This window comes from Erinaceus europaeus, chromosome 12 (assembly GCF_950295315.1).
Source record: "Erinaceus europaeus chromosome 12, mEriEur2.1, whole genome shotgun sequence".
In the NCBI taxonomy this organism is placed as follows: domain Eukaryota; kingdom Metazoa; phylum Chordata; class Mammalia; order Eulipotyphla; family Erinaceidae; genus Erinaceus; species Erinaceus europaeus.
Window position 1 is genome coordinate 97,238,583 of NC_080173.1, and position 24,049 is coordinate 97,262,631.

The 24,049-nt window shown below is 53.8% G+C and overlaps 4 protein-coding genes across 14 annotated transcripts in view; 3 read left to right on the top strand and 1 right to left on the bottom strand.

Moving 5' to 3' along the window:
- Positions 1-15,480, top strand: part of IP6K1 (inositol hexakisphosphate kinase 1) — a 45,660-nt gene extending 30,180 nt beyond the window's left edge. For all 3 annotated transcript variants that reach the window (XM_060204743.1, XM_060204744.1, XM_007527259.3), the window contains 4 exons: positions 3,131-3,341; positions 9,457-9,638; positions 13,818-13,993; positions 14,740-15,480. In XM_060204743.1, coding sequence (XP_060060726.1) covers positions 3,131-3,341; positions 9,457-9,638; positions 13,818-13,993; positions 14,740-15,273 — 1,103 coding nt within the window. In that variant the 3' untranslated portion in view covers positions 15,274-15,480. The remainder of the gene's footprint in view (positions 1-3,130; positions 3,342-9,456; positions 9,639-13,817; positions 13,994-14,739) is intronic.
- A 2,476-nt stretch (positions 15,481-17,956) lies between these two features.
- Positions 17,957-20,115, top strand: GMPPB (GDP-mannose pyrophosphorylase B). 3 transcript variants are annotated; one of them, XM_007527257.3, is made up of 9 exons: positions 17,959-18,260; positions 18,353-18,433; positions 18,509-18,557; positions 18,668-18,810; positions 18,918-19,076; positions 19,167-19,245; positions 19,319-19,446; positions 19,533-19,715; positions 19,797-20,115. In XM_007527257.3, the coding sequence occupies exons 1-9, from the start codon at positions 18,132-18,134 to the stop codon at positions 19,926-19,928; spliced, it is 1,083 nt and encodes a 360-aa protein (XP_007527319.1). In that variant the 5' UTR covers positions 17,959-18,131; the 3' UTR covers positions 19,929-20,115. The 3 variants fall into 3 exon arrangements, with proteins under 3 accessions (XP_007527318.1, XP_060060724.1, XP_007527319.1); XM_007527256.3 differs by having other exon boundaries at positions 17,957-18,260; positions 19,533-20,115; XM_060204741.1 differs by lacking the exon at positions 18,353-18,433 and having other exon boundaries at positions 17,958-18,260.
- The window catches only part of RNF123 (ring finger protein 123), a 29,482-nt gene continuing 25,517 nt past the window's right edge, over positions 20,085-24,049 (bottom strand). For all 7 annotated transcript variants that reach the window (XM_060204711.1, XM_060204707.1, XM_060204710.1 and 4 more), the window contains exons 36-39: positions 20,910-21,052; positions 20,706-20,800; positions 20,525-20,610; positions 20,085-20,434 (exon numbers count right to left, since the gene is read on the bottom strand). In XM_060204711.1, coding sequence (XP_060060694.1) covers positions 20,314-20,434; positions 20,525-20,610; positions 20,706-20,800; positions 20,910-21,052 — 445 coding nt within the window. In that variant the 3' untranslated portion in view covers positions 20,085-20,313. The remainder of the gene's footprint in view (positions 20,435-20,524; positions 20,611-20,705; positions 20,801-20,909; positions 21,053-24,049) is intronic.
- AMIGO3 (adhesion molecule with Ig like domain 3) lies at positions 21,419-24,037 on the top strand. Its single transcript, XM_007527255.3, has one exon. The coding sequence runs from the start codon at positions 21,593-21,595 to the stop codon at positions 23,126-23,128; it is 1,536 nt and encodes a 511-aa protein (XP_007527317.2). The 5' UTR covers positions 21,419-21,592; the 3' UTR covers positions 23,129-24,037.

The following is a 24,049-nucleotide window of genomic DNA, read 5'->3' on the forward strand; positions in this document are numbered from 1 at the left end:
GGACCGAGACAGCAGCTTGAAGAGAAACCCAAATTCAGCAGTGCAATAGCAACTTGCTAATGAAGGTCTCAAAAATGTGCTTCTAGGTACGTTCACTGAGTTGTGATGAACTGTGGAGAAGGACTACAACAAATGTAGAGAAATAGGACATCTAGAGATAAATTTGGAATGAAGAGAGCAGTGAGAGCTAAAAAAACCTTCAGAGGGGAACACCAACAAGAAGACAAATACTGGGAGGCAGGTCATACCACAACAGGTTAAGTGCACACTGTGGGGCGCAAGGACCCTGGTTCAAGCCCCGGCTCCCCACCTGCAGGGGGGTTGTTTCACAGGCGGTGAAGCAGGTCTGCAGGTGTCTGTCTTTCTCTCCCCCCCTCTGTCTTCCCCATCTCTCTCCATTTCTCTCCGTCCTATCCAACAACAACCATAGCAACAACAATAATAACAAAAATGGGGGGGAGGCCACTAGGAGCAGAGGATTTGTAGTGCAGAAAAAAGAAAAGAAGAAAAATACTAAGGCTCAAAGTGGAGAACATGAAGCCATGGCAGAAGGGGCATCCCCCCCCAAAGTAAATAAATAAATAAGCCCACTAGAACAAATGAAGATAATATAAGAGAGATGATAGGACTGTATGAAGAGAAGCAGCGTTTTGTCTGTCATCAGGTACAAGAGAGAGGAGAAAGGGACAGAATTCACACTTGAAGAAATTTTAGCTGAGCATCTCCCCAGATTAAAAGGGACTAGACACCTAGATCCGGAGACGTAACGGGCTCCAAGAATAGGAACCTAAACCAAGTTCACCAGGGCACAGAATAGTACATTAACATGGCGAAGATCCAAGTCCACGAGAGTTCTGAGACTTGTAGAGAAAAGCAGAGTCACCTGCAAAGGAAACCAGATGGGGCCTGGCGGTGGTGCGTCTCATTGAGCGCACACATTACAGTGCGCAAGGATGCAGGTCTGAGCCTCTAGTCCCTGCCTGCAGGAGGGGAGCTTCATGAATGGTGAAGCACAGCTGCAGGTGTCTCTCCCTCTGTTTTTCCTCCTTCCCTCCCGATTCCTCTGTCTCTATTCAAAATAAATAAATACTTTAAAAATCTAAAAATAAGACAATCGTATGAGACTGTCAACTGACTTCTCAACTGAAACTAAAGGCTGGAACTGAGACTGGCAGGATGCAGTCAGAGTTCCAAGAGAAAGGTCTCCACCTAAGAAGACTTGCTCCTGCGGACTTAGACAGGTTTGAAGGAGACAAGAACTTTTCAACGACTGAAGGAATTCATCACCAAACCTGACCTACAAGAAATACTGAAGGGACTCATAAAATGAAAATACAGGGGGCCGGGCGGTAGTGCAGCAGGTTAAGTGCAAGTGGCACAAAGGGCAAGACTGGCGTAAGGATCCCGGTTCGAGCCCCGGGCTCCCCACCTGCAGGGGAGTCGCTTCACAGGCAGTGAAGCAGGTCTGCAAGTGTCTTTCTCTCCCCCTCTCTGTCTTCCCCTCCTCTCTCCATTTCTCTCTGTCCTATCCAACAACAACGGCATCAGTAATAACAATAACAACAACAAGGGCAATAAAAATGGGGGAAATAATAGTCTCCAGGAGCAGTGGATTCACAGTAACGGCACCGAGTCCTAGCAATAACCCTGGAGGCAAAAAAAAAAAAAATGAAAATACAAAATTACTTCCTCCATAGGGGAGGGAAGACAAGCAAAACCCAGTGAGAACTAAGGGCTTAGATTGCAGAGCTGAGGTTGACTAAAGGGGGGGGGGGGCTTGTGGATTTTGGAGGTGGGTCATTTGGTGGGTGGGTGAGGGGAGGTGATGTATTTTGAGGAGGTGACAATCATACTTTTTTCCTTGTTATTTTTATTATTGTTGTTATTGATGTCATTGGATAGGACAGAGAGAAATGGAGAGAGATGGGGAAGACTGAGAAGGGGAGAGAAAGACACCTGCAGACCTGCTTCACTGCCCATGAAGCAAACCCTTGCAGGTGGGAAGACGGGGCCTCAAACCAGGATCCTTATGCCGGCCCTGGCACTTCACGCCAAGTGCATTTAACCCGCTGCACTACTGCCTGACAACCAAATCCTACTTCGTAAACACTTAGAAGCTTGTTAAACCAGTGTTACCTCAGGACAAATAATAATTACCATTAACTTTAAGAATAAAGTCCTATATTTTATATGCATTTAGAATAAGAAATGAGGACTGTCTAATAAAAAAAATCTTAAGTCTTAAAAAAGTAATAAAAAATAAAAAAGAATAAAGTCCTATTAATGTTGATTTTTTTTTCCTTCCAACACATTTTATTTTATTTTTTGTTACCACCTGTGTTATCACTGGGGTTCCCAGGGGCCACTTTTTCCTTGTTTTTAATTTTTTTTCTTTTTATTTAATAGGGCAGAGGGAAATTAAAAGGGGAGGGAGAGGGAGAGAGAGACATAGAGACATCTGCAGCTCTACTTCACCACTTGTGAAGTAGGTGGAGCCTGGAGCCTTGAACCTGGGGCTTTGTGCATGGTAATATTTGTGCTCAACCAGAAAAAACCCTAAAACCTCTTTAACAGAAACACCTATAGTGAATTGTCTTTGCATGAACATAGCATGGAAAATAGTTGGGATTTAGGAATGCCCGTGGTTTGGAGAGGTGGGAGTTTTCTCTGGTGAGACTAGGATAGCCTGATTCTTAGGGTAGGCAGAGAATGTATTTCGGGGACTCTCAGAGAGAGAATCGTTGATGTCTGTCTACATCGTGTTCCCAGGCAGGAAATGACAGCATCATGACACAATCAAATAGACAGAAGGTTCCATCACATCAGGTGTCACTGTCATCTAGAGAACACAGTTCTTGGGAATGTTTCAGATGTCAATAATTGAAAATGAAAGGGCTGGAGGCACGGAAAGCTAGTAAAGACGTGCCTGAGACGAGCGGTACTAGATGCTGAGGGGAGACTAGTCGCCAGTCTCTGGAGGATGGCATGTGATGGTCCTTGTTGGCACGCTGTCTGCCGCTGGCTTGGGACAGTTTGTCGCTGCGTCCTGCTGCTGAGCAGCTGCAGACAGGCTGCTGCACGGACCCGCTTGCGCTAACATTCGTTGACCGGTTGCCTTTCCCCCCAACAGGTGTGGTGTCTGTCTGTTTCGAGGGGGACAGTGATGGCTACATCAATTTGGTTGCTTACCCATATGTGGAAAGTGAGACCGTGGAGCAAGAGGATGCATCAGAGAGAGAGCAGCCTCGCCGCAAACACTCACGTCGGAGCCTGCACCGGTCGGGCAGCGGCAGTGAGCACAAGGAAGAGAAAGCCAGCCTGCCAGTAGAGGCCTCGGAGAGGTAAGGGGTGGCGAGCAGGGTTGAAGGTACTTGTCTGTCCCTGTCAGCCCGGCCAGCCATCTCTGGAGTTCTGAAGCATCATGGGGAACAGGGAAGGTTGTGGGAAGAAGTCTGGTGTCTGTAGGCTCCCGCATTGGCATGGCCGTCCACTGTGTGACGCCACCTCAGCGATGCCTCCTCCTGCGTCTAGCCGCACCTGCCGGAGGAAGCAGGGAGTCCCAGGGTTGTGTGTTTTTCAGCTTCTTTGTGTCTTACACCCAGACTGAAGATGAGAAGGCTTTCTCCATACACACGGAGGCTCCAACTGCTTTGTCGTCTGCAGCATGACAAGAGGCCGCCCAAACTAGTGTTCTTCTAGGGCCTTGCTTATCAGACCACTGAGATTTAGATAAAAGCTACTAGCCTCTCACCACACCTAAAATTTTAGTGTATTGTATCAGAAATAGGTTTCTCTTTTTCTTTTTTTAAGTTTTTTTATATTTATTTTCCCTTTTATTGTTTTTTATTGTTGTTGTTATTGATGTCGTTGTTAGGACAGAGATAAATGGAGAGAGGAGGGGAAGACGGGGGGGGGGGAAGACAGACACCTGCAGACTTACTTCACCGCTTGTGAAGCGACTCCCCTGCAGGTGGGGAGCCGGGGGCTGGAACTAGGATCCTTATGCCGGTCCTTGCACTTTGTGCCACATGCGCTTAACCCGCTGCGCTATTGCCCGACTCCTGGAAACAGATTTTTCTTATAGACTGAGAAAACAAAGAATCTACAAAGAATCACATTTCTTGATTTTCATGCAAAGATGTGAAATGAAAGAACAGGTAATGTGCTGGAGAGGATATAGAAAGATGGAAACTTTGTACATTGCTTTTGGGAATGCAAAGTTATGTGGCTAGCTCCTTTGGAAAATAATTGGGTGCTCCTCAAAAAGGTTAAATCTAGCAGATCCACCAAGTGAATCAAAATACATCTCTACACACTTGTACACTAATGTTTGTAACAGCATTATCCCTACAAGCCCCAAAGTGTACATCATTGCATTGTGGATAAATTAGATGCAGCATATCCTTACAGTAGAGTACTATTCAGCCGTGGAAAGGAATGACAGACTACAGTGCCGATAAACCTTGAAAACACGCTAACTGAAGAGGCCGGTTGCAAGAAAAGAAACCGACTGTATTGTATATGATATTGTTTCTATAAAATATGCAGAATAAACAAATCCATAGACAGAGCAGGCTAGTAAATACCAGGAGTTGAGGGGCAGGGGAGGAGAGAAAAATGACAGCTAACGGTGATGGGATTTGCTTTGGGGTTGATGAAAATAGAAGAACCATTGGATTGTATAAGTAATAAAAGTAACGTGAACTAAAAAGTGAGCTTCCTCACCAATAAAAAAAAAAAAAGCAAAAGCAAGTTGTATTGCTGTTTCATATTTAGTGTCTTTCAGAAAATAAGTTTTAGTGAATAGGTGCTCTGTGACGAGTTAGAAGTTGAAATTGGGGGGGGTCGGGCGGTAGCGCAGCGGGTTAAGCGCAGGTGGCGCAAAGCATAACGACCAGCGGCTCCCCACCTGCAGGGATGTCACTTCACAGGCGGTGAAGCAGGTCTGCGGGTGTCTGTCTTTCTCTCCCCCTCTCTGTCTTCCCCTCCTCTCTCCATTTCTCTCTGTCCTATCCAACAACGACGACATCAGTAACAACAACAATAACAAAACAAGGGCAACAAAAGGGAAAATAAATAAATATAATTTTAAAAATTAAAAAAAAAAGAACGAAAAAAATTTACCTAGGGTGGTCCGGGAGGTGGTGCAGTTGATAGGGCATCGGACTCTCGAGCATGAGGTCCTGAGTTCAATCCCCAGCAGCACATGTACCAGGGTGATGCCTGGTTCTTTCTCCTCCTATGTTTCTCATTAATAAATAAATATAATCTTTAAAAAAAAAAACTTACCTAGGAGTACTGCATTAAAAAAAAAGTTGAGTTTGGAGATTCTCATGCCTGAGGCTCCAAAGTCCCAGGTTCAATCCCCTGTGCCACCATAAGCCAGAGCTGAGCAGTGCTCTGGTAAAAAAAAAGCTAAAATTGGGAGGTTTCTTTAAGAGGTGGCAGCATGTAGTTTAACTCCAGCTTCAAGTCAGTTTAACGGTACACGTTTGCACACCCAGATCCCAAAACTCGGCTTGGACCCAGGATGTTCCAGGTAGCCTCGCTGACATTTGTGACAGATACTGGAGAGTCCAGAAGCCCCCAAGATGCTAAGGCTGAGTCTGTGCTGTGTCATTGCCCGAGTCACAGTCCTCTCCAGCTGCATCCGCACCTCTGGTGCAAGGTTTGCTTCTTAGCAAGCAGGGTTTCCAGATGGTGGACATTTCTGAGAGATGGACGCCGGCCTGCAGAAGCACCTCTCGCAGGCCTGGTCTCCACTTGCCATGGGGCTTATTCTCGAACGCTGATTGTGGACCCACTTGGTTATTCAAGTCCTTGAATCTGTTATTGGAAGGAGATGTCTCTCAACAGCAGTTCTTTAGAGCAGCGTTTCTCTTGTCCTAAAGTATAGAAGTTGCATCTAGGGAAAAAAGAAAGCCAGTGAGCACTGACTGGGGGTGGAGCAGAGGAGGCAGCTCAGCCGGGGAAGGTGCGCTTTGCATGTCGGTCCCCGAGTCAGTCCGAGCACTGCATATGACTGCACAGAGCTCTGGGTCTGTCTCATAATAAAGGGAGCCAGCAGGAAACGACATCATGGCACACCTGTGTCCAGGCCCAAGACCCTGTCTTGAAGGCGATTATATGCAGCAGTGAGACCTCTCTGACTTGCATCTCCAGGTCACTTTGTGTAGTTTGTTGACAAGGGTCAGGGTTGTAAAACCCAGGTGACATCAGATGCTGTGGACACCTTGTCTAGGCACAGAGATGCTTTGGGTTTACTTCAGTTTACTTGCCATTGAGTGAGATCATGGAGAGTCATCCATGAATGACCTCATTGCTGTCCTTGGCAGAAGGAAATGACTTTTTTTTTTTTGCCTCCAGGGTTATTGCTGGGCTTGGTGCCTACACTATGAATCCACTGCTCCTGGAGGCCATTTTTTCCCTTTTTTGTTGCCCTTGTTTATCGATGTTGTTGTTTCTGTTATTATTGTCAGTTATTGGATAGGATGGAGAGAAATCGAGAGGAGGTGAAGACAGGTGGGGGAGAGACAGACACCTGCAGACCTGCTTCACCACCTGTGAAGCGACTCCCCTGCAGTTGGGGAGCCGGGGGTTCGAACCGGGATCCTTATGCTGGTCCTTGTGCTTTGCGCCGCGTGCGCTTAACCCGCTGCGCTACCTCCCAACTCCCCAGTTTTTGTATTTTTTTAGCAGTAAAATATAACTTTCATCGTGTGCTTTCCTTTTCTCTCTCTCTCTTTTTTTTGTGATCACTGAAGTGTCACCACTCCAGGCCAGCTTGTTCAGAGAGAAAGATAACATAACGCCAAAGCTTCCTTCAGCGCAGTGGAGACCAGGCTCAGACCTGGGTTGTGTCTTGACAGCCAGTCCACTCCCCGAGTGAGTGAGTCACCCTGCTGGCCCTTTCTCACTTTCACCTTTTTCCAGGATCCAGTTTAGTGACATTAAGTCTGTTCATGTCAGTATAGACATTACCACTGTGCATTCCCAGAATTACTTCATCATCCCTAACCTGGGGGCCAGGCAATGGCGCACCTGCTTAAACACTCACATACAGTGCACATGGGCCCAGGTTCAAGCCCCTGGCCCCCACCTGCAGGGGGAAAGCTTCACCAGTGAAGCAGGACTGCAGATGTCTCTGTCTCTCTCCCTCTCTGTCTCCCTTTTCCCTCTCAATTTCTCTCTGTCCCTATCCAAAAATGAAGGGAAAAGAAATGCTAAACCCACTCAACAGTCGATCTTCATTCCTCCTTCCCTCCACCCCTGGTAATCACATTCTCCTTTTTGGAAATTCACAGTTATCTCAGATGGGTGGAATCATTATAGTATTTGTCCTTTTGTGGGGTTCATTTCACTTAGCAGAATGTCTAGGGTTTACCCAGGCTGTGCTGTTTGTCAGGATTTCATTCTTTTTTATAGGTGAGTAATACTCCCCTTTCTGTACATACCACATTTTCTTTACCCATTCAGCCACTGACAAGCACTTGGTTGTTTCTTCCTCTGGTTTCTTGTAATTGTGCTGTGAAGACTGGTGTAAAGTATGCGAGTCCTTGCCTTCATTTCCAAGTTTTACCTAGGAGTAGGCAGGTTGAACCTTAGGATGATTTTGTCTTGACTTGTTTTGAGTAACTGCCAAACACCTGTATAACAGCCGCGCCATCCATCTCACGTTCCTGCCGGCAGTGTATGAAGGCTCCAGTTTCCTCCGTGTCTTCATTTGTTTTGTTATTCACCCCTGAACCTGACTGGCTAATCGGCCTCATTCAGGAAACCTTTGGGCCTGCCCACCTGGAACCTGGCTACAGACTGATTTCCCTGAGGCATGTCCGCTTCGAGCCCCTCCCGCCCTGGAAGCTGCCTAGGCTAATCATCTTGATTGAGGCTCCTGTGGCCCAGCCCACCACAGCCCGACTCCCGGGTCTTCCACAATACTCACTCCAGTTTCTTTCCATAGTGGACATACTAATAACGTGGAATCTTTAGTTTGATGCACAGAATTTTTAAAAATTTATTTGTTCCCTTTTGTTGTCCTTGTTTTATTGTTGTAGTTATTATTGTTGTTATTCATGTTGTCTTTGTTGGATAGGACAGAGAGAAATGGAGAGAGATGGGGAAGACAGAGAGGGAGGGAGAAAGACACCTGTAGGGAGTCGGGCTGTAGTGCAGCGGGTTAAGCACAGGTGGCGCAAAGCACAAGTACCGGCATAAGGATCCCGGTTCGAACCCCGGCTCCCCACCTGCAGGGGAGTCGCTTCACAGGCGGTGAAGCAGGTCTGCAGGTGTCTGTCTTTCTCTCCCCTTCTGTCTTCCCCTCCTCTCTCCATTTCTCTCTGTCCTATCCAACAACGATGACAACAACAATAATAACTACAACAATAAAACAAGGGCAACAAAAGGGAATAAATAAAATAAAATATTAAAAAAACATTTAAAAGAAAGACACCTGCAGACCTGCTTCACTGCTTTTGAAGTGACTCCCCTGCAGGTGGGGAGCCGGGGGCTCAAACTGGGATCCTTATGCCGGTCCTTGTGTGTTGGTATGCATGAGACCCCTTCTGTTTCATTTGGTTTAAATCCCCCCTGCTTAACACTATTCTATTTACATAACCACTTCATTCTTTTTACATAACCACTGTTAACAAGTTCCACTCTCCCTCCAGGGCATTTGTGGTTCAGTGATAGGATTCTCTCCTGCTCTGCCCCCTCTTTGTCACACTCTGATTTTCACCAGTCACTTTTCTCTCCACCCTCTCTATGTCACATCCTGTTTCCACCTTACTTGGCAAGTATATATAAAGACAGCATTGTGAGTTTTAGAGTACCTTGAGTTTAGCTTAGCTCGTCTTAGATTGTGCTGCGTCCTGCATGAATAAAGAGATACTGCCTACAGCTCAACCATGAGTCCCTGGTCGTCTGTTACCCGCCCGTGAAACCAGCCCGGCAAAAACAACATAACCTGTCGAAAACAACACTTGTGCTTTGTGCCACCTGCGCTTAACCCGCTGCGCTACTGCCGATGCACAGAATTTTTTTATGTGGTACTGAACTGAGGATCTTGGACGTGCATGATTTTGCTAAGTGGACTTTCTGGCATGATTTTTCTGTTCTGTAACCTTGGTGAGGAGTGAGGGAGAGACACAGCAGAGCCACCGCAGCACTGCTCCCTCTAGGTGCTCCCCTGAGGCCGCAGGAATTGTCCCGCGTGGTGTGGAGCGTTGAGCCAGGGTCTCGGGCGAGCTGTTGGCCCAGCAGAGTCCTTTTTTCAGATAGTTCTCAGAGACACAGGAGGAACATTACTTATTACTGGCCATGCTTTCATGTGCACACAGGAACCTGTGCCATCTACCAGGAGGGTCTGTGGACAGAGATGGTGTCTCCCAGATCTCGTGTGATGAGACCCCAGAGGACAGCTTGTCTGTGCTCCTTAGTGAAAAGCGTGTTCTTTCTTAGCTCCCAGGAAACAAAGAGTCCAAAGGTGGAGCTCCACAGCCACTCGGACGTCCCTTTCCAGATGCTGGACGGCAACAGTGGTTTGAGTTCTGAGAAGATCAGCCACAACCCCTGGAGCCTGCGCTGTCACAAGCAGCAGCTGAGCCGCATGCGCTCTGAGTCCAAGGACCGAAAGCTTTACAGTATCCTTGTGATCAGCCTGCAGCGTGCCTGCTGCGAGGCACGAGTGCTGTGCAGGGCCCCTTGAGCCCATGGCATGGACCCTCTCTGTTTAGAGAAACTCCTCTTTTGCTCTCTACTCCTTTTTTCATAGGGTTTTCTTCTCCCTTCTTAATCTTACCAACTTGTCTCTTTCTGTCTTTTGGGACTGGTGAGACCGAACCTTTAACCTTGGCTGTCCAGACCATGGTTGTCGAAGAAAACTTTCAGTGACAATGCGGGGATTCTGCTTCTGTCCTGTTTGATCTCTGACACTGCATATGCCAGCAGAGTAGCTCTACCTTTCTCTCTTTCTCCCCCATAAAATAAAGAATACATGAAAAATAAAAGGGCATGTGATCTGGGAGGTGGCATAGTGCATAAAAGCATTGAACTCTCAAGCATGAGATTCAGAGTTCAGTCCCTAGCAGCACATGTACCAGAGTGATGTCTGGTTCTTTCTCACTAACAAATAAATGAAATATTAAAAAAGCAAATAAAAGGATGGGGGAGATAGCATATGGTTATGCAAAAGACTTTCTTTCATGCTGAGGCTCTGAGGTCCCAGCTTCAATCTGCTACACCATAGAAAGAATCCAAAGCAGAGTGCTGACCTGGTGTAGTGGCACTGCACTTGGGCTCTGAGGCAGACAGAGTTTCAGGTTCAAACCCCATTCTCACCAGAAGTCAGTGGCTCACCCCTGGGGGAGGGGGGGAGCCAGAGCTAAGCATTGTATCTCCCTGTATCTCTCATAAAAAGGAAAAAAAGAGAGGGCATGGCCCATGTTCAGCGGGGAAGCAATTACAGAAGCCAGATCTTCCACCTTCTGCATCCCACAATGACCCTGGGTCCATGCTCCCAGAGGGATAAAGACTAGGAAAACTGTCAGGAGAAGGGATGGGATACAGAGTTCTGGTGGGAGGAATTGTGTAGAGTTGTACATCTCTTATCCTATGGTTTTTGTCAGTGTTTTTTTTTTTTTTAATTTTAATTTTTTTTTAATTTTAATTTATTCTCTTTTGTTGCCCTTGTTGTTTTATTATTGTAGTTATTATTGATGTTGTCGTTGTTGGATAGGACAGAGAGAAATGGAGAGAGAGAGGAGGGGAAGACAGAGAGGGGAGAGAAAGACAGACACCTGCAGACCTGCTTCACCGCCTGTAAAGCGACTCCCCTGCAGGTGGGGAGCCGGGGTTCGAACCGGGATCCTTATGCCGGTCCTTGCGCTTTGCACCACCTGCGCTTAGCCCGCTGCGCTACAGCCCGACTCCCCTTTTTTAATTTTTTTATCAGTGTTTCATTTTTATAAATAAAATTTTAAAAGAGAGGAGAGAAAACAGCAAGAAGAAAAAAAGAAATGTTCATCAGATCCAGGTGAGTTTTTTTTTTATTGATTTCTTTGTTTTTAAAGAATTCGTTTATTCATGAGAAAGATAGGAGAGAGAGAGAGAACCAGACATCACCCTGGCACATGTGCTGCTGAGGCTTGAACTCAGGACCTCATGCTTGAGAGTCCAGTGCTTTATCCACTGAATCATCTCCCAGACCACTCAAGGTCAGTTTTTTAATTTTATTTCCTCCAGGGTTATCGCTGGTTATCGCTGGAGCTCGGTGCCTGCACTACAAATCCACTGTTTCTGGAGGCCATTTCCCCCCTTTTATTGCCCTTATTTATCGTTGTTATTGTTATTGCTGTTGTTGGATAGGACAGAGAGAAATGGAGAGAGGAGGAGAAGATGGGGAAAGATAAGATAGCTGCATACCAGGGGCCGGGTGGTGGCGCACCTGGTTGAGCACATGTATTACAGTGCGCAAGGACGCAGCTTCGAGCACGGGTAAAGCTTTGCGAGTGGTGAGGCAGTGCTGCAGGTCTCTCTCTGTCTCTCTACCTCTCTATCACCCCCTCCCCTCTTGATTTCTGGCTGTCCTTATCCAATAAATAATGTTTAAGAAATCAAAAAAAAGAAAAAGAAACCTGCATACCTGCTTGTGAATCGACCCCTTGCAAGTGGGGAGCCAGGGGCTCAGACTGGGATCCTTGCTCCAGTCCTTGTGCTTCACACCATGTGCACCTAACCCTCTGTGCTATTGCCCTCACCCCACCCCTTTTTTTTTTTTTATACCAGAGCACTGCTCAGCTCTGGTTTTTGGTGGTGCAAGGGATTGAACCTGACACTTTGGAGCCTCAGGCATGAGAGTCTCTTTGCATAACCATTTTTAAAGTATTTTATTTATATTTTTGAGAGAGATGCACAGAGAGAAAGACACAGAGAGACACCACAGCCCTGCTCAGCTCTGGCTTGTGGTGGTGCGGAGGATTGAACCTGGGACTTCAGAGCCTCAGGCATGAGAGTCTCTTTGTATAACCATTATGCTATCTACCCCCACTTTGCTGGTTTTTTAAAAATTTATTTATTTAAGAAAGGAGACATTAACAAAACCATAGAGTAAGAGGGGTACAATTCCGCACAGTTCCCATGACCCGATCTCCATATCCCATCCCCTCCCGATAGCCTTCCCATTCTCTGTCTCTCTGGGAGGATGGACCCAGGGTCGTTGTGGGTCAATTTGTTGTTTTTATGGGGCCAGGACCTCAGAGAGACTAAAGAACCCACAACACCAGCGCTTCCACCAGGGCTACAGCGTGCTCCTACCCAAGTTTTTATTTTATATATTTATGAGAGATTGAAGGAGAAAGGGAGAGAAATAGAGAGACAGGATGGCATTGTTTCACTACCAGGGAGAAAAAAAATTGGGAGTCGGGCGCTGGTGCAATGGGTTAAGCGCACGTGGCGCAAAGCACAAGGACCGGCAGTAAGGATCCTGGTTCGAGCCCCCGGCTCCCCACCTGCAGGGGAGTCGCTTCACAGGCCGTGAAGCAGGTCTGCAGGTGTCTGTCTTTGTCTCCCCCTCTCTGTCTTCTTCTCTCTCCATTTCTCTCTGTCCTATCCAACAATAGTGACATCAATAACAACTATAATAACTACAACAATAAAACAACAAGGGCAACAAAAGGGAAAATAAATATTTTTTTTTTTTAAAAAAGAAAAAATCAGAGGCCAGGTGGTAGTGCACCCTGTAGTGAGATGCAAGCCCCCATCTGCAAGGGTGCTTCATGAGTCGTGGAGCAGTGCTGCAGGTGTCTCTCCCTCTTTCTGTCTCTCACCCTCTGCCCCCTACTCCAGAAAGGGGGGGAGCCACTGGGAGCAATAGAGTCCTCCTACAGGCACTAAGCCTGAGCCCTGGCAATAAACCTGATGACATAAAAAGAAAAGAGCACGGTGAGCAGTTTCCATTAGCGAGTTTATGGAGGTGGATACAGATCACATCACAGAGCATATCCAAGGAGAGTGCTCCTTTTTTTTTTCCTACCTTTTTAAAAATATTTATTTATTCACTTTTGCTGCCCTTGTTTTTATTGTTGTCGCTGTTGGATAGGACAGAGAGAAATGGAGAGAGGAGTAGAAGACGGGGAGAGAATTCTAGACACCTATAGACCTGCTTCACCGCTTGTGAAGCAACTCCCCTGCAGGTGGGGAGCCGGGGGCTCGAACCAGGATTCTTTTTTTTTTTGAAAATAAAGCAAAATATATATATATATATGTTGTTAGGGCAGAGGATAGATAGCATAATGGTTATGCAGAGACTCATTCCTGAGGCTCCAAGGTCCCAGGTTCAAGCCCCGCCACACTGTAAGCCAGAGCTGAACAGTGCTCTGGTTATAATCTGAGGAGACAAAATCCCTGGTTTCAAAGCCTGTACCAACTCTTTCAGGAAGGTCCACAAGCCAAGATACTGCTTTCACTGGCCTCAGTATAAAGCCTACAGGAAAGGCCTTTCCTCTTTTTTTTTTAATTTTTTTATTTAAGAAAGGATTAATTAACAAAACCATAGGGTAGGAGGGGTACAACTCCACACAATTCCCACCGCCCAATCTCCATATCCCACCCCCTCCCCTGATAGCTTCCCTATTCTCTATCCCTCTGGGAGCATGGACCCAGTCGAACCAGGATTCTTACGCCGGTCCCTGTGCTTTGCGCACTCAACCCGCTGCGCTACTGCCCGGCTCCCAGAGTGCTCCATTTTATGGAGAATGGTCGATGGTGCTTTCCTGGCTGGGGCTGGCCGAATACGGCTGCCATTTTCCTTGATCGTGGCTCAGAGTTCCTCCTGCTGGAGAACGTGGTACACCACTTTAAGTACCCTTGCGTACTGGACCTGAAGATGGGCACCCGGCAGCATGGTGATGACGCGTCAGCTGAGAAAGCGGCCCGGCAGATGATGAAGTGTGAGCAGAGTACGTCAGCTACACTGGGTGTCAGGGTTTGTGGCATGCAGGTGAGTCACCCTGGGGGAGAGCTCCGGTGCTGCAGCTTGCATGTTCGGAGTTGTGCATGTAACTTTCTGCTACCCATACCAGGTACCTCCTGGCCCACACTGGTCCAGAATCTCCTCTAAGTGGTGAGTTAGTGTGCTGAAATGTGCTTATAGGTGTGTTCTTTGAGCCCCCTTGTCTGTTGGTTGATTGATAATAGAGCAGGCCGCTTTTCATTCAGGTATATGTGTATATATATACATGTATATGGAGAGAGAGAGACACACACACACACACAGACCCTGACCCTGACCGCACACCACCCAGGTATCACCCGGTGCCACAGCACCTCCCATGTGGTGCCAGGGCTGAAACCCGGGCCACGCACATGCAAGGCACACGTCCTGTCTGGTGAGCTCTCTCTCTGGCCCTGTCCTTAGCTTTTGACGATGACCTAGACTGTTGACCACAGTGCTGGAGAGGTCCCGTTGTCTGTTGTTAGCAAAATGTTCTTAGTCTGAGTCAGTCTGGGTCCCAGGGCATCTTTGTGAAAGGCTGAAAAACGGATGGCAGAGAACTTACAGGCCTGGTTTCTGCTCTCCTGACTGCTGCAGGAAAGCAGCGTGAACCTGGCCTGCCCGCTGCAGCTATGCGAGGGGAGGGGCTGGGGGGCATTCGGACAGAAAGGCTCAGGTTGGTGAAAAGAACTTGCCAGACGGTGCGGTCGGCAGACCTCCTCGGCACTCACTGTCTGTCTCCGGGGTTTTAGGTGTACCAGCTGGACACAGGGCATTACCTGTGCAGGAACAAGTACTATGGCCGGGGGCTGTCCATTGAAGGCTTCCGCAACGCCCTCTATCAGTATCTGCACAACGGCCTGGACCTGCGGCGTGACCTTTTCGAGCCCATTCTGAGCAAACTCCGGGGCCTCAAAGCTGTGCTGGAGCGACAAGCCTCCTACCGCTTCTACTCCAGTTCCCTGCTTGTCATCTATGATGGCAAGGAGTGCCGAGCGGAGTCTTACCTGGAGCGCCGGTCCGAGATGCGTCTCAAACATCTAGACATAGGGCTCCCGGAGGTGGCCTCCCCCAGTGCTCCCAGCGCCGGCCCCAGCAGCACCACTGCCGAGGCAGGCCCCTCCTCTCCACCCAAGGTGGACGTCCGCATGATCGACTTTGCACACAGCACGTTCAAGGGCTTCCGGGATGACCCCACCGTGCACGACGGGCCGGACAGAGGCTACGTGTTTGGCCTTGAGAACCTCATCAGCATCATGGAACAGATGCGGGACGAGAACCAGTAGGCCGACTCCTGGGGCCTAGAACCCCTTCCTCTACCCGCAGGCAGGGACCACTGCTCTGAACTTGCCGTGAGGACACACAGACTTGCTTTTAAAGGGTTATATTTCTCTTTGGTGTAAACTAAAAGAAATGTTTTTAGCTGTAGCCTGGAATCCATATGTATAAAATGAAGGAGGACAGAGTACACATCCTCTTAGCCAGGCTCCTCAGCTCTACAGCTCTGACTGCTGTGTCCAGGCCGACTGAGCTAAGAGCAGCCCCTGGTGGGCTCGCTAGCAAGGGCAGGGGGGCCCTTGGACTTTGGTTTCTCTTGCCTAAGTCATTCGGGTCTGTGGCTTCAGGCCCTGCTGGTGTGGTATAAAGCTCTGAGCTGGCACAGGGTCCCTCCCTACATGCCCACATTCCCCTTGTTCCTCAGAAGGTGAGGAGATTCGGGTACCCATCTCTTGAGTCTGTCAAGTCTTGTGTGGGGGTGTCCGTCAGCTGTTTGGTTCCCCCAAGGCACACAGCTGGCCCAAACTCAGTTTTGATCTTGGCATGAGACCAGATTCATGAAGTTGGCCTAGCGCCAGTGTACAGCAGCAGAAGGCACGCCCACGTTTCCTGGGCACTCTTTGGCACTTGAACCCCTTCTTCCTCCTGCCTGGACACCCCAGCCAGCCTCTCACCAAAATCCCTTTCCTAAGGAGGCCACCCTTTCTCGTCCCACTGCAGGGGACTGAGGAGAGTCTGCCGGCAGGCCTCGGTGCCTCTGATGGCTCCGGCCCAGACAGTGTTTGCAGTTCCTGTGGAGAGTCTGCCGGCAGGCCTCGGTGCCTCTGATGGCTCCGGCCCAGACAGTGTTTGCAGTTCCTGTGCTGTGGGTAGGAGCTTCTGTTAGCGTGGGCAATGGGCTGCTCCTGCCAGGGCTGAAGGGGTGCAGTCCGCTCAGGGTCTCACCTTCCCCAGGCTAAGCTCACGGCAGCAGCCCGAGTGAGAAGCTCCAAGCTTGTGAGGGAGAACTGTATGGACTTCTCTGCACTAGCGACATTGTCTCTTGGCTGTAGGTGCAGGTGCCTGGATTCTGCTAGTGAGAGTTTTATCTTGTCAGTCTGTCCATCTGCTCATCTACGTGTTCCCCATCTCTTGGGACCCCTCCCCCCCGTATAGCCTTTGCTCCTTAGTAAGCCAGTTTGTCCTTGTTTCCCTCAACAAAATAGTCTCCCATTTCTGAAGTGAGCTTTTGCTCCTCTGCCCCGGCCTCAGCGAGCGCTACCCTGTGCACAGCAGCACAGTGGGTTGTGGACGTGTTTCCCTGCAGACCCTGCACCTTTTCTGGGGGCCTGGAGTGTGGCCCCTCCCAGTCCCCACAGGGGCGGCGGAGGCTCCTAGTTTTAGTGATTCTTGGCGCCAGCGCTTAATGGCACAGAGACCCACGTCTCCAATACATGCGACCAAGAGGTGGCACTGCACGGGCGCAGTGCGTCCACCTCCGACCCCGTGGCCACTGTCGTGTCCGCGGCGGGGCCCTGTTGGGGCCTTAAAGCTCAGCCTGCCAACTGCGTCTGACAGAGGCGGGCCAGCTGTTCAGAGATGCGGACTCGCACACTTGAAGTGGACTCGTGATGGCCCGGACCCCGGTGCCAGCGGTGGGCAGGTTCCCATTCCTGGGGCCGGGAGGGCCGCTGCCTTTTCCTATGAGTGTAGGCGCCACCTCAGCAGAGCCTCGCAAGTCCGGGTCGGAAGGGCCCCAGGCCGAGCCTGCCCATCGCGGGGGTGCGCTGGGCCCCAGCTCTGGAGCCGCTGCTGCCCTGAAAGAAGGGCTGTGTGTCCGTCACATTCAGTGCTCTGAATACAGCAGCTCCTGGTGGGGGCCGCGTCTGCCGCTTCTCTTTGCTCTGCCGGCCCTGCCTTCCCGCCCCAACTTGGGACCAAAACGCAGCGGATCAGGGCTTGGGGCTCAGGCGGCCCTCCCCTCGAGGGCTCCCCTGGGAGGCGGGGCGGTGCTCACAGCCTGGGGAGCAGGGAGCCCGCCCCGCCCCGCCCCGGGCTGGGTCCCGCACACTCGCCGTGCTCGCCCGGCCCGTAGCTAGTTGCTTTGAACTTGAAAGCTACTTGATTCGGTTTTGTTTGTGCGGATTTACAAATTGTTTTGCGGACGAGAAAGCTGGAGAATCCCGGGAAAGGGTTTGGTTCCGTTGCTCCCCGTGGGGGAGCCGTAAGGCCCGCCGCCTGTGCGAAGCCTCGGCCCCTTTCCTGGAAGCCGCCCGAGGCCCCGCGCGGCGCTCCCCCCGGACTCGCGTGAGGGAGGAGGGCGCCGGGCCGGGCCGCCCCTCCCCGCACCCAGCGCTGCCCGCCCGCTTGTGTCTGAGGTCGTGTACGTCAAAATAAAGCCGCTAAAAACTAAGCAGCGTCCGCGTCCTCCTTAGACCCGGCGCCGCCCAGGGGCCAGCCCGCTGACCCGCGCCCCCGCGCGCGCACTTCCGCCTTGCCGTCGGTCCGGGCGCAGCCGGAAACGGCGAGGCGGGGAGGGCCGCAGGGAGAGCCCCGCCCCTGGCGCGTCCCCATGGCAGCGGCGGCCTCGCGCGCTCATTGGCTGCGGCCGTCCGGGGCGGGGCCCCGCGTCTCAGCGCCAGCCGCCGTGCCACGTATGCGGCTGCCGATTGGCCCGCCCGCTGCCGATTGGCGGCCGCGTCACCGCCCGCTCCTCCGACCGAGTTCCTTGGTCCCGCGCCGCGCCCGGTCTTGTGGCGGCCGCGGGTTCGGTGTCAGGGCCCCTAGGCCGGCGGGACAGTGCCGGGTTTGGTCAGGCCGGCCGGCGAGGGGCGGGGGGCGAGGGGCGCCGGGTGGGACGGGGCGGCCGCCGCCGGTCGCAGGCGCGATGAAGGCGCTCATCTTGGTGGGCGGCTACGGGACGCGGCTCCGGCCGCTGACGCTGAGCATCCCGAAGCCGCTGGTGGACTTCTGCAACAAGCCCATCCTGCTGCACCAGGTGGAGGCGCTGGCCGCGGTAAGGCCGGGGGCTGCGGGCCGGGGCCGGGGCCGGGGTCGTGGTCGTCGCTGATTGGCCCAGGCCGAGCCACGACGGGCCCGTTCTGACAGGCGGGCGTGGACCACGTGATCCTGGCCGTGAGCTACATGTCGCAGGTGCTGGAGAGGGAGATGAAGGCCCAGGAGCAGAGGGTGAGGCCCCGCCCCTCCCGGCCGCCCCGCCCCTCCCGGCCGGTGGGCGGGGCTTGACTGGTGACTTCTTTCCAGCTGGGAATCCGCATCTCCATGTCTCACGAAGAGGAGCCTTTGGGGACAGGTCAGGGGGCAGGAAGGGGCCTTGGGAGCACCTTAGGGCCGGGAGGGGGTAAGGCCCAGCCAGGGTGGGTCTTGCTCCCGGGAAGGTAACGGTCTCCCTCCCTCCCCCAGCTGGGCCCCTGGCCCTGGCCCGCGACCTGCTCTCTGACACTGCAGACCCCTTCTTCGTCCTCAACAGCGACGTGATCTGCGACTTCCCCTTCCAAGCCATGGTGCAGTTCCATCGGCACCACGGTCAGGAGGGCTCCATCCTGGTAAGGGGGCCGGTTCTTCCTGCTGACACCCCCTCCCCTCCGCGTTGTGGGTACAGAGCTGTGGAGCACCTGTCCAGCAGCCTAGGTTGAGGTCCCCGTGCACTCAGGTAACCAAGGTGGAGGAGCCCTCTAAGTACGGTGTGGTGGTGTGCGAGGCCGACACAGGCCGCATTCACCGGTTCGTGGAGAAGCCACAAGTGTTTGTGTCCAACAAGATCAACGCAGGCATGTACATCCTGAGCCCCGCAGTGCTGCGGCGCATCCAGGTGCGTGGGGACTGGCAGCTGGGCGGGGGGGGGGGCTGCCAGGGCAGGCCGCGCCACCGGGACCTTGCTCACGGCTGCCCACCCCCACAGCTGCAGCCTACATCCATTGAGAAGGAGATCTTCCCTGTCATGGCCAAGGAGGGCCAGCTATATGCCATGGAGCTGCAGGGTGAGGCAGGAAGGCCAGAGGGCGGGGGTGGTCTGTGGCTGGGCTGAGCCCCTGATGCGTTCCCTCCCTACAGGCTTCTGGATGGACATCGGGCAGCCCAAGGACTTCCTCACTGGCATGTGCCTCTTCCTGCAGTCACTGAGACAGAAGCAGCCTGAGCTGCTGTATTCAGGCCCTGGCGTTGTGGGCAACGTGCTGGTGGTGAGGTTCCCGCCCAGTCCGTCATAAAGCCCCTCAGCGTCTCTGGGGAACACACAGTCCACGTGTATTTTCCCCGCTGTTCTCAGGACCCAAGTGCCCGAATCGGCCAGAACTGCAGCATCGGCCCCAACGTCAGCCTGGGTCCCGGTGTGGTGGTAGAGGACGGCGTGTGTATCCGGCGGTGCACGGTGCTGCGGGATGCTCACATTTGCTCTCACTCCTGGCTCGAGTCCTGCATTGTGGGCTGGCGCTGCCGTGTGGGCCAGTGGGTAAGGCCGGGGGCAGGGCCAGCTGGGGGAAGGGGCAGGGAGAGCAGCGGCCATGATGACAAGACCCGGCCCCCCCCTCAGGTGCGTATGGAGAACGTGACAGTGCTGGGTGAAGACGTCATCGTGAACGACGAGCTCTACCTCAACGGTGCCAGTGTGCTGCCCCACAAGTCTATTGGCGAGTCGGTGCCAGAGCCTCGAATCATCATGTGAAGGGATTCAGGCAAGGGCAGCCTTGACTTGACTCATCAGAAGGCCCTGACTCATTGCCATTTGTCTGGGGAGACTGAAGACACGGCACCTGCCTTCTATGAATAGTCTGGACACCCCCCACAAAGCCCACTCTGTCAAGAAAGGATGGGCCGGGGCTGTCTGGAATAATAATTTAATTCACACTGTGGCCCTGACTGAAAGTCGAGCTCAGGCACAACTAGGGCACAGGGCACGGCAGGGCTCCCGCCAGTGAGATGACACACGGACAAGGAGGTTGCACACGACTGGGGTGGGGGTGGGGGTGGGGACAGGCTACAGAGGCTCAGAGGCCCGGCCTGGGTCTGGGTTCAGGGGTGGAGGCTGCTGCTTCGGAGGCCCGGCCAAGCTAGGTGGCTGAGGAAGTGGCATTTGCACTGCCTGCTTTCTCCCAGTCTTCCACAGAGGCGATGGTAGCTTTGCAGAAGAAGCAGTCCCTGTTGTTCATCAGGTGCTGGTTGATGCAGGCTCTGCGGCGGGAGGGGTGGGGAGGGGAGAGCACAGCCTGTATATCCCCACTGCTCCCCCAGCCCTGCCCAGTGCCCGTGAGACCCACTTACTTGCAGGACTTGTGGCCACAAGGCTGGAACACAGCAGAAATGGGGTGAGCGTAGCAGATGGGGCAGAGGTCCTCTTCGCTGGTGGGCTGCAGAGAGCAGAGTGAGGGGCTGGGTCGGGGCCGGGCTCATGGGCATGCACCCCGCGCCAGGACGCACGGACCCGAGCTGCAGCTCCACTCACCAGGGAGGCAGCGGCCGCTTGGGCAGACGCGGCTGTCAGGTGCTCCAGCATCCGCTCCACCTGAGCCAGCTCCTCAGCGCTGATGTAATCTGTGTCTGGAGGGGGATTTTGGCAGGCGTCAGCCTCGGGGGGGTTTGCTCTGCTGGAGATTCCCATCCCAAATACTGCTCTTCCCTGACCCTGACCGGCTGCCAGCCTACTCACAGCTCTGCAGGGAGAAGCGCTTCCGGTCAGGAGGTGGCAGGGCAGTGCCAGGAGCCCGGGGCTCCGGCTGCCCGAGGAGATAGCAGATAGAGCGGAGCTGGAAGCAAGGGTCAGCCAGGAGCACAGACGTGGCTCGTTCCTTCCTGTGTGAGGGTGGTTGGAGGGTTGGTTGGTTCCGTGGGCCTGGAAAGAAGGGCTGGGGGGAGGGGCTTACACTCCCTCCCATGCTAGCCCACCTCGCCTTCTCACCAACCCGTAGGTCCCAGTAGGGACCATCAGCCCTGATACCGGTTCAAAACCTCATGCAAGCCAACAGAAGAGCGCGGCAATCCCCCTCTGCCGTGGCAGACATTAGCCACTCAAAGAAAACACACGCATCCGCATATACAGATAAGCGAGAGCAGAAGCCTGGATTCTGGCAGCTAAAGGCGTGCTCCCCGCCCCCCGCCCCGCCCCTCCAGCAGGGGCCAATAGGAGCCGCGCGCGGCCCCGCCCCCAGCCGGCGTCCGGGTATTTAGGAGCCGAGTCCGCAGGGCCCGGGCGCGCAGCGAGCTGGGGAAGCCCGGAGCAGACGCCGCCGCCGGGCAGGGCGCACCGCCAGCAGCCTTGGCCACACACGCACATCCCGGAGCAGAAGGGGGCGAATCCCGAGCTGCCTCCGGTCCAGGCCAACCCTCTCTGCCATGGCCTGGCTGGTGCTGGGCACGCTGCTGTGCGTGCTGCACCTGGGGCTAGGGACCGACGGCGCGGGGCACTTTGAGTCCCAGAACTGCCCCTCTGAATGCATCTTCTCGGCCGACCTGGTGAGCTGCGCGGGCCGTGGGCTGCCGGAGGTGCCGGCTGGGATACCCGCCACCACCGCAGACCTTGACCTGAGCCACAACCTGATCCGGCGCCTGCGCCCTGGCTGGCTGACGCCCCTCAGCCGCCTGCACACCCTGCGCCTCGGCCACAACCACCTAGCGGTGCTGGGCCAAGGAGTCTTTGCCAATGCCAGCGGCCTGCGCCTGCTCGACCTCTCATCTAACGCGCTGCGGAGACTCGGCCACCACGACCTGGACGGGCTGGGGGCGCTGGAGACGCTGTTTCTGTTCAACAACAGCTTGGCGCACCTGCACGAGCACGCCTTCCACGGCCTGGCCGCCCTCGGCCGCCTGTACCTGGGCTGCAACCAGCTCCGGGACTTCTCTTTCCACCACCTGCACGGCCTGGGCCTCACCCACCTCCGCCTTCTGGACCTCTCCTCCAACCTCCTGGAACGCCTGCCTGTCTCCGACCTGGCCGCGCTGCCAGCCTTTGTCAAGAACGGCCTTTACTTGCACAGCAACCCGCTGGCCTGCGACTGCCACCTGTACCACCTGCTGCAGCGCTGGCAGCACCGGGGACTAAGTGCCGTCAACAGCTTTGTCCGAGACTACACGTGCCGGGTCTTCAAGGTGCCCGCGTCTGGCGTGCGCTTCCTAGAGCAAGGCCGTGTCTTCGAGAACTGCTCGGCTGCCTCCTCCCGTGACCTCGAAGGGCCCGAGGAGCAGCTGCAGGTGCAGGTGGGCCAGTCTCTGCGGCTGCACTGCCACACCGGCACCCCCGCCCTGCACACTGCCTGGGTCTCCCCGCAGCAGGAGCTGCTCGTGGCACCGGGGTCCCTCGATGGCAGCATCGTGGTGCTGGCCAACGGCAGCCTGCTCATCAGGAGTGTGCAGACCTGGCACGGGGGGGTCTTTGTGTGCATGGCCACGGGCTCGCACCTCTACCGCAGCCAGATACACGAGTACAACGTCAGCGTGTCCTACCCGCACCCCGAGCCCGAGGCCTTCAGCACGAGCTTCACCACGCTGCTGGGCTGTGCCGTGGGGCTGGTGCTGCTGCTGCTTTACCTGTTTGCACCACCCTGTCCGGGCTGCCGCCGCTGCTACCGCCGCACCGGCCGCTGCTGCTGCTACTGCTGCGGCCGCCGCCACCGGCCCCGGACACCCAGCCCACTGCAGGAGCTGAGCGCACAGTCCTCAGTGCTCAGTACCACTCCGCCGGACATGCTCAGCCGCAAGGCCAGTGTCCACAAGCATGTGGTCTTTCTGGAGCCGGGCAGGAGGGGCATCAACGGGCGAGTGCAGCTGGCAGTGGCTGAGGACTTCGACTTGTACAACCCTGTGGGCCTACGCTTCACGGTCGGCTCTGAGTCTGCTAGCTCCACAGGCTCAGAGGCTCCGGTGGTGACCTAGGCTCCCAGGCCCACCTGCCTGCCTGCTGCTTGTGCTGCTCCCTGCCACCGCCCAGAGCATATCACCAGGTATCTATTGGTGGGAAGCACTGAGCTCGTCTTCCGCCTACCTGAGCCACAGCATCCTCCTCACTGACGGGGGAGCCCCTCCGCTACCCCAGCACCGAGCCCAGACGCCAGGCCCTAACAGGGCCTGTCTGCACCTCTCTCCTTCACAATTTCCTGGGACCAAAATCTTCACAGCTTGTATATCCTCCATCGGGTTGAGCCCTTGCATCAGAGCCCAGCTGCACTCCCAGGAGCTCTGAAGCGGGGAAAACTGAAGTAGCACCACTTGCCACCTTACGCGGGAGTGGGAAAGGTGCGGGCCCTCAGGGTGAGTGGTGAGCCCAAGAGGGTGCCAGAGAAGCCCCACCCCGGAAGGTAAACAAGCCCTTTGGGGCCCCCCACCCAGCGGGACTCCGAAGCACCAAGGTTTTACAGCTGCTGCAAACTGAGGCAGCCAAGGTTCCCCACACCCTGGGATCCAGCTCTCTGATGTCATCACGGGCATCTACATGCAACTCTGAGGGCACAGCCTCTCCTGTGGACTCACGGGACTGCAGTTAAGGGCCCCCGTGGCCTGTGTCTCCACGGTCACAGTCAGAAGCCTGGCAAACATGGCCAAGATGGGAGGGCCGAGCTGGAACTAACTCACTGTCTCTCAGGGACAGAAGCCTCTTAAGGGCTGGCACTGGTCTCGGTCTAATAGCTGAGGCGCACTGGCCTGGCATCAGATAAATCTTAGCACTCCCACTGCTAGGAGGCAGGAAGGGGGTCTGGGAGTCCCTTCTGTGTGGGGGCTGATCTGGGACCCCTACCTGCATCGAGCTGTCACGGCATTCCTGAATAAAGGTAAGGCATGAAGCGCGCATGGCTGGAG

Coding starts and splice junctions, on each gene's coding strand:
- GMPPB (XM_007527256.3), top strand. CDS start 18,132: ATGAAGGCGCTCATCTTGGTGGGCGGCTACGGGACGCGGCTCCGGCCG. Junction 18,261..18,352: donor AGGTGGAGGCGCTGGCCGCG/GTAAGGCCGGGG, acceptor CCGTTCTGACAG/GCGGGCGTGGACCACGTGAT. Junction 19,447..19,532: donor TTGTGGGCAACGTGCTGGTG/GTGAGGTTCCCG, acceptor CGCTGTTCTCAG/GACCCAAGTGCCCGAATCGG.
- AMIGO3 (XM_007527255.3), top strand. CDS start 21,593: ATGGCCTGGCTGGTGCTGGGCACGCTGCTGTGCGTGCTGCACCTGGGG.